Source organism: Enhydra lutris, unplaced genomic scaffold (genome assembly GCF_002288905.1).
Source record: "Enhydra lutris kenyoni isolate GAN:26980312 unplaced genomic scaffold, ASM228890v2 scaffoldscaffold22, whole genome shotgun sequence".
NCBI classification, from domain to species: Eukaryota; Metazoa; Chordata; class Mammalia; order Carnivora; family Mustelidae; genus Enhydra; species Enhydra lutris.
The window spans coordinates 9,922,537-9,930,848 of NW_019154106.1; the positions used below are offsets into that span (position 1 = coordinate 9,922,537).

The window sequence follows — 8,312 nt, forward strand, 5'->3', positions numbered from 1 at the left end:
CCCCGGGGGCACGAGCAGCCTTTGAGACCCCAGCTTGGCAGGCAGCACCTGCGGCAGCTGAGGTCCAGGCTTTGGAGACAGACAACCTGGGTTCTAATCTCAGCTCGCGCCCTCTCTCAGTCTCTCTCTCTCTCTCTCTCTCTCTCTCTCTCACACACACACACACACACATACACACACACACACACACGCACACGCACACTGGCCATGTGACCTTGAGGGCACTAATTAACCTCCCTGGGCCGGGGCAGGGGTGGCCCAGATTCCTCATCTGTAAAGGGAGACCAGTAATGGCTCCTCCCTCAGCTAACAACGGGAAGGGCTTAGCACAGTTCCGGAGGCAGGAGAGAAGTGTTCGCTCGGAAAGATGGGACTAGCAGCTGAACCCCAAGCCCAGAAAAAGGACACAGGCAGGCCCTCTAGGGAGTGGCTCTGGACCCCTGAGGGGTTTCCAGGGAAGGGGGGGGCACTCTTTGGTGGAGGCTTTCAAAGCAGCAGAAGAGAGGCACTTGGCCTAGAACAGGGGCCGACAACTTCCCCTGCAAGGGCCAGAGAAAATATTTTAGACTTTGTGGGTCCTCATCTCTGTCCTGACTACTCAGCTCTGCCGCAGAACCAGTGAGTACGTCAATGAATGAGTGTGGCTGGGTGCCAATAAAACTTTATTTGCACAAACAGACGGCAGGCTGGATGTGGCCCTCGGGCTGCAGTCTGCCCTCCCCAGTCTAGAGCACAAGCCCGGTAAGTCTGCTGGCTCTCGGCTGGCCGCTGGTGCTGGCCCAGGGCCTGGCCCATCGGGTGGGCCCCACAGATGCTGGCCGGCTGAGTGGAGCAGGAGAGGGGGGTGGAAGGGGGTGGGGAGCAACCCCCACCCCCGGGGGCGGCCCTTACCCAGGCGCACGTAGAGCACATACTGCATGGACTCGCGGGGCTCTGTGTAGAGGATGCCCCCACGCATGCTCAGCCAGATGATGGCCATCTCGGCGATCATGCAGCTCAGCAGGATGCCCAGGTAGCCGCGGCCGTGGTCCACCAGGTTCAGGGAGCAGGCCTCGTTCGGGTTGTAGACCAGGCCGAAGAGCACCACAGACAGGATCACAAACCTGGGGAGATGCACATGTGACAGGGGGCCAGGGAATCCAGGTACCTTCCATGGCCCCTGGCCAGCGGGACATGGCAGGTGGAGGGGCTGCACTGCTTCAGGCTCAGGACCACCATCCACGTGGCCTCTGAGGACATGGGTGGACAGGGACGTGAGGGCAGGGAGCCCAGCTGCTGGCCGTGGGGGGACAGCGGCAGCAGCCCTGCCCGGTGATGGTGCCCGGTCCGGCAGGGGACCAGGCAGGGTCTCCACGCTCCACGTGGGTATTTCCCGAAGCGATGGGTACTCCAGACACCAACTCCTAGGAGCTGGGAGCACGACAGGGTCAGGTCAGACAGCTAGAAAACCTTCCTCCCGGCCTGCGGCATTGCCCTAAGACTCACCAGGTGGTGTGCAAGAGGAAGAGGAAGATGGCCGGCAGGACGAGGTCATCACTGCCCACAGACCAGCGCCGCCGGAACACCACGATCCCGGGCATGGCTGGCAGCTCTGCAGAGGCTCAGCGGGCCTGGTGCTCACCTCCTGAAAGACAGCGGAGGGCCCTGTGGCTGCCTCTGGGGCACCCGGGGCCACTGCACTCCTGGCCGGGTGTGCCCAGCACAGAAGCATCTCTCCCAGGCCCCACAGCCGAGCTGCTTCCAGACCATTGCAAATGCTGAGCCATCCCCGGGCAGGACCCACCTCCAACCCTATCCACTGCTCAGAGCCACTGTAAAGGACCTCAGCAGCCAGAGACGGGCTGCTGCCTCACCCGAGGGCTCTCTTGCCCCCAAGCCTGGCGCCAGCCCTTTGGGATTGGCTCTCCCGGGGATTACTACAACAGTAACTACTCAGTTCCATTAAAGACTTGGGCTTACCCGGCTGCCTCCCCCTCCATAGGGTCAGGGGAGCCCCCAGCTCCCCTGCTGCCTCTTCTTCAGGAGACCCGGCCCAGTGTGTGGAGTCTTGGGGGGGGGGGGGTGAGGGGGGGCTTTCCAGACCAAGCACCAGCCTGTCCCTCAGCACAAACTGAACAAGACAGGATGAGGGCTGAAGAACTTGGGGAGGGTGGGGGTAAGGGTGCACATGGATCTGGCATGTATGGAGGCAGGAGAGCGCACCTAGCACATAGCAGGTGCTCGGGAAAGATGTGCTGAATGAGGTCTTCAGTTTCTTGCTTTGCTGGAGCCCGGGACCATGCTCTGGCACTTGATCTCACACTCACCACACAGAATGCCTAGCCACAGCTATGCCTCTTGGTAGGGAGGGACACAGCCGGGACCCAGGGTCAGGGGCACAACTGGGGCTACCCAGCTCCTCTGCTGGAAGGGCAGTGAGTCCTACAGGGTACCCTATCCTCCTGGGACCCACATATCCCGTGTCTACCCTGAGCCATGCACGCTTCGCAGCCCGGTTCAGAGCTCTCTGAAGCGGAATTCAAGTCAGCCACAGGCAAGCTAGGGGTGGACTGCCTAAGAGTCCAGGACCCCCATGCCCCACAGCCCTAGGAGCAAAGGGAGCACTGCAGGCCAGGAGGCTCCCCACACAGGGTGGGGTGGGAGTTGGTCCGGGAGATACTGGTGAGGGGCTCCAGGGCTGCCCTGTGCTGGACTGTGCAGAGGAACCCCTGCTGCGGGGGTGGGCGCCCCGCTGCTAGACAGCTGCCCCCAGGCCCAGAGGCTTACATGGCACCTGGTCCAGAGGCGGGCGGCAAGTCCTCCTCTCCCCGGTGACGGCTCCGGGGAAAGCGACCGTCCTCAGAGACCAGCATCACTTGGGAAGCAAGTGACCAAGTATCCTCCGGCCGGTGGGCACGGCCCTCAGGTTGGATGAGGGGCCATTGGGCCGGGTGGCCAGCCGGCATGTCCAGGCTGGCCCGTCTCTGTCGCGCTCTCTCTGGTGCGGCCACTTCAGCCAGCCGCTGCCAGGCTGCTCCCTGTGAGCTGGCGGGCGAGCTGGCGGGCGGGCTGGCGGGCTAGGCTGTCGGGGTCGTGCCTACTCCTCCCCCCCTCAGGAAGTGATGTCATCCCACTCTCTCCAAGGAGGAGTCAGAGCGCGGATTCTGGGAAGTGGGGAGAAGGATGAAGAGCCCGGAGCCGGAGCGCGTGGTGGAGTGGCCGGGCGGGGGCAGGGGTCTGGGGCTCCAGCAGGGTGCAACCCTGACAAGCATCCCTGACCGGCGCTAGCGACCCCCAGATCGGAAGATCCAGGACACTGTGCGGTGGCAGCCTGGCTGGGGCAGGCCAGAGCTGCCAACAGCTGGTGTTTCAGCCCCCGTTTCTCTACAGCCCCTCCCCGTCTCCAGGTGGCTCTGCTGAAAAATGCTGGGCTCAGGGGGCCCCCTCACGTGATGGAATGGGGCCAGGCCGAAGTCAGGCCAGCGGGGGGCGGGGTGGGGTGGGGTGGGGGAGGTCCCAGCAGGTGCAGCTCTCCCAATCCCTTCTAAACCCCTAATCTGAAGGACCCTGCGGTGGTGGCTGGCGGAGGAAGGGGAGTGCCTTCCCGAGAGAGGCCGGGGGCTAGGGGCTGGAGGCTAAGTGTCCTGCCCAGAACATCTTGTCCACAATCCCCTGGATGGGCACCAGCCCCTCTCCGCCCCCCCACCGCCCCGCTTCACTTCTGGGAGTCCAGACTGGATAATGCTCCTTCACCCGACGCCTGCAAGCGCACACAGCCCTGCCCTCTCTGCTCCCTGGCGGGAAGGTGAGGAGCGCCTGGCTCCCAGCCCTGCAGACCCAGCTTGAGACGGGTCAAGACGCCCGAGAGATACAGCCAGTGGCAGCCTCTGACCAGGCTCAGGGGGACGACCAGCCTGAGGCCAGCAGCCATGGTTAGCGCCAGTGCCCACCTAGATCATGTGACCCCACCGGGTGCCCCACTTCAGGCCTGGACACCACACCCCGCTCCTCCAGCCCATCCCCGCAGCCAGCACACCACTGCAGAATCCCAGGCACAGGCCTGGGTGCTCACGCTGCCTGGCTTCGAACCTGGGCCCCACCACCCACTGGCCGTGGGACTTACGATCTGTGCCTCAGTTTCCTCATCTGTAAAATGTCACTCGACCCCGCCTGCTAAAGTTCCGGGGAGGAATGCAGGGGACACCGTCTGCAGAGGCCCCAGACGTGCTGGATGACGCCAGGGATGGCCCCATGGACCAGCCGCCCCTCCCCCGCCTGAGCCAGTGGATGCTCCAGCTGGTTGACAACAGGTCACGGCTTCGTGCAATGGGGGTGACAGGGCCCATGCTGCTGGGAGAGGATGGGCCAGTCCATTCCATGCGGACTCATCCATCTCAGGGCTGCTATTTTTAAGGGCCTGAAAGGCGCCCTTTCTCTGAGACCCCAGCCCTTCACAATGGGGGCCTGTTCCCCTGCTGGGATGTGATTTCATCTGGAGGAAATGTCTGCGGGGTGGGGGGGTGGGGGGGGCAGAGGCTACTTCCTGGTCTGGGGCTGCCACAAAGCACCTCCTTTGGCTCTCCTCCCTGGGGCACAGGGTCGACACCCCCCAACAAATGCATTTGTGGGGCACACGGCCTCCCCCCATCCGGGGGCACCTCCAGGGCAGGCGTGGTACCCCCTCCAGCAGGAGGGAACAGGGGCACCACTGGGGGCTCCCCATGTCCCCCAGCTAGACCCCAACTCAGGCAGGTCTGAATGGGGTACCAAGACCCTCCTCACGTGGATAGTTTGACTTGAGTGGCCCTTGGGGGTCCCCTTCTGCCCCCATCCACAAAGCCCTGTTTCCCTGCTGCTGGTTCAGGCCCCTAAGTTAAATGTTAGCCATTTGGGGAGTTCCTCTTTCTAAAGATACAAAAGTTTTTTTTTTTAAAAAATGCACATGCTATCTCCTACTTTAAAAACCTCCCATGGCTCCCCATGCCTGCAGGATAAAGTCCAAGCCCCTCAGGCATTGGCTAAGGGTCTTAGTCTCTGGTTGGCAGGCTGTGCAACCTTGTGCGGATGCCTGGCCCCCTCTGAGTCCTGGGCCAGAAAGATACTCTCCAACCCCTGGGGACTCGGGACACAGTTGGCTATAAGCACGTTGAACCGGCCTCCAGCCAGCCAGCTCCTTCCGGCCAGGGCAGCACTCTATCCCCCTCTCCTGTTGCCCCACCTTCCCTTCCCAGCTCCCCCCAGAACTTGTTGTCTCCCTGAAAACCCCTCACTGGAAGATTCCACGCCTTGCGTACTCATCCTTCCAGGCCAGCCAATTCATGGCCTCCTTGAAACTGTCCCTGACAGCACACACCCCCAACCCCACTCTTCTCAGGTGGAACAGGCTGCCCCTTATGGGACCCCCCAGACTGCTCATCCCAGGGTGGCCCTGGGCACAGTGCTGTAGAGTAACCTTGCTGATTCCTCAATGCCTATCCCCACTCCGGCTCCACCAGAGCCCCGACGGGCCTGGGTCTTGCAGCGCTGTCTGACTTTGCCCCTGGAGTTTGAACACAACTTAGTTCAAACCAGCCCTTCTCCTCCTGAGCCGCTGCAAGCCCCAAACCACCGCTCCATCCACGAAGCCACTGCAACAGCTCCCCTCCAGCCACAAGGGCCAGAGACCTCTTCCCACATATGCTTGGCTTTTTTGGGAAATGTCCCACCCCAGTGCCTCCCCTGAGCACCATCTAACAGTCTGGGGCTTTGCTTTCTTGGTCTGCAAACCGGGGATGACACCACCCCTCAGAGGGCTATAGTGGGAACTGCCTGGGGTCACACAGTCTATCCGTGGGGCTGTCATCATCGAGCTCCTGGGGGTTTCTCTGGGGACTTGTTGGCAAGGTGTTCTGTGACTGGGGGCTGGGGTCTGGCCAGGTGCTGCTGATTCCCATGGCTGGCTCCAGCTGGTGGGAAGGGCTGGACCGAACAGGTTTAAGCCTGGACAGGCTCACCTGCCCTCACCCCAGGCCTTGGGGGTTGGTTGGTTAAAGCACCCCAGGCTGGGCCTCACCCTCTGATCGTAAGGTACCCTGGAGGGTGGCCCTGGGAGTAGGTTTTGGGGAGAAGAGCCCCTTCACAGGGGGTACTAACCAGCAGGATGCCGAGAGCCCCCAGCTGAGGGAGGAGGGCATGGCTGCTGCATATACCCTGAGGATGGCCCAGGGCTGGTGGGAGATGGGAGCGGGGCCAGGTCACTGGAGCCGGGCTGAGCCCAGCCCCCACAGGAGACAGGATGCACGGTGCGGGCTGGAAGAAAGGGACAACCAGCAGGTCTGGGCCATGGGTCCCACCATCAGGTGAGCACCTCCTGTGCCCTGAGTTCAGGACTAATGACCTTCCACCCTCACAGCCGGGAGGCAGGAAGACAAGGGCCCTCAGTCCACAGGCTCTAAAAACAGACTGTGCCTGAGTGCTGGCTCTGGACTGACGGGCTATGTGACCTTAGACAAGTTACCTACCTCTCTGTGCCTCGGCTCCTCCTTTCTAAGACAGGCTAAGAACAGTACTTATCTCAGAACTGTCACCGGGTTAGACGAGCCATACGCTGAGGATAGCAGCGGTCACACAGGAAGTGGCCAGCCAGCGCTCCTCCAGCAGCACTACTCCAGAAGGAGACCCTGGGCTCAAAGACCACCCCCCCCACCTCCTTCTGAGGAGCAGGAGCCCTGTCACCAGAGACACAGGCCATACCTGCTGCCACCCAAGACTCACATCCAGCGCAAAAACATCAGGTAGAAGGAGCTCAGAAACAGCCCTGTCGCCCCCTTCCATGGGCGAGGAAGCAGGTTCAGAAAGGCACCTGGGGCTCCCGACTTCCTCATACATCCTGCCCTATGGTGTCACGACCTGGACACACAGTCCCAGGTTCCCGGAGGTGGCTCCCGCCCTTCTTCCTCACGCACAGCCCACTCCAGCTCCCCACGAGAGAGCTCTCCTTCACGCTCTGACGTGTGACCCTGTTGGAAGCTGGCCAGTCCACGTGAGATCTGTCCCCAAGCGGGCATCACCCACATGTTCCGTTTCAAACAGAGTCGTCCATGGCTGGCTCTCCACCTCCCGTGGCAGGGGCCCCACCAGTCTGCCAATCAACAGGCAAAAGACAGGACATCTCAGACCCAAGCCCACCTGCCTGGGGCCCCTCCAATTACTCCTGCCTGCCGAGACTGGCAACGGGGCCAGGCCTGGCCACATTCAGAGCTGCCAGGCCCGGACCAAGAGCAGTGTCTCCAGGCCAGAGTGTCACTGTCCCCCTCCCAGACCTCAGTTTCCTCTTCTAGAGAATGAGGAGCCTGGGCTACCGACAGGCGGGGTGTGGTTTTGTACTTAGATTGGCGTTTACTCAATTTCACCACAAATGGCTGCGTGTGCCTTAGAGGAACCAGGAACAGTGAAGAGCTGGGGTATGAACTGAAGAACAAACCAACTTCAGCACAAAAACTAAGGCAATTAAAACAGAAGGTGGGGGGAACTGGTTGCACACAGGTAAGAAGACATAAAGGGTCTCATAGAAATCATGTGTAAAACTAGTACTAGACACCAGCCATGCTTCCCGGTGGCCGAAGAGAAAAAGGAAACTGGGTAGTCTGTAAGGTCTCTTTGAGCTCCACCGGGTGTGTTGATCCTTGGTTCCCTGAGGGGAGGGCCCAGGACTCCCTCCCTACCCCACAATGAATGGGATTCCCCATTTGAAAGGGCTTTGAAATGGGAAGGTGCTTCCAAATGGGAGAGGGACAGGCACCTGCTGCCTTCGAGGCTCTCTGGCTCTGATTCAGATCGTTCCAGGATTGGAGGCTGGAGCTCTTCTAGTCTTGGTGGGGAAGGGTGTCTGACCTGGGGGGATGACTGCAGTGGGGCTGGACCCGCGGCAGCCTGCCAGGTGACTGGTGGCCCCCAGAGGCTCCATCCTGGCTGGGACGGGCTCACTAATGGGCCACCGCCTTGCCAAACTGTGCTGGCATGATGGCCCAGGCCCTCTTTAGCAGTGACCAGAACACGGGCTTCGGTGGTGGTCAGACCCCAACCCTGCCACCTTATCAGCTCTGTGGCTAGTCAGAGAGCTAGTTAACCTTCCTGCTCACTCATGTGGCGTCCTCGAGAGCACCTGCAGAGGGAGGGGGTCAACACACAGTAACCTGGTTCTGATTTCCTGAAACTGCAGGCCGGTTCCCATGTATCAGGCTGATGGGGAGGAGACGGCCTACCCATAACGTGGGGACCCAGTCGGTTCACTTCCTCTAGCATTTGTCAGTGGCCTACCACGTCTTGGGCCTGGTCTAAGCCCTTCGTACCCA

The 8,312-nt window shown here is 61.3% G+C and overlaps 1 protein-coding gene across 1 annotated transcript in view; it reads right to left on the reverse strand.

The window, feature by feature from the left end:
• LOC111149706 (diacylglycerol lipase alpha) overlaps window positions 1-6,775 on the reverse strand; it is a 28,550-nt gene extending 21,775 nt beyond the window's left edge. The window contains exons 1-3 of the mRNA XM_022506932.1: window positions 6,712-6,775; window positions 1,486-1,624; window positions 892-1,103 (exon numbers count right to left, since the gene is read on the reverse strand). Coding sequence (XP_022362640.1) covers window positions 892-1,103; window positions 1,486-1,580 — 307 coding nt within the window. The 5' untranslated portion in view covers window positions 1,581-1,624; window positions 6,712-6,775. The remainder of the gene's footprint in view (window positions 1-891; window positions 1,104-1,485; window positions 1,625-6,711) is intronic.
• Window positions 6,776-8,312: the final 1,537 nt, after the last annotated feature.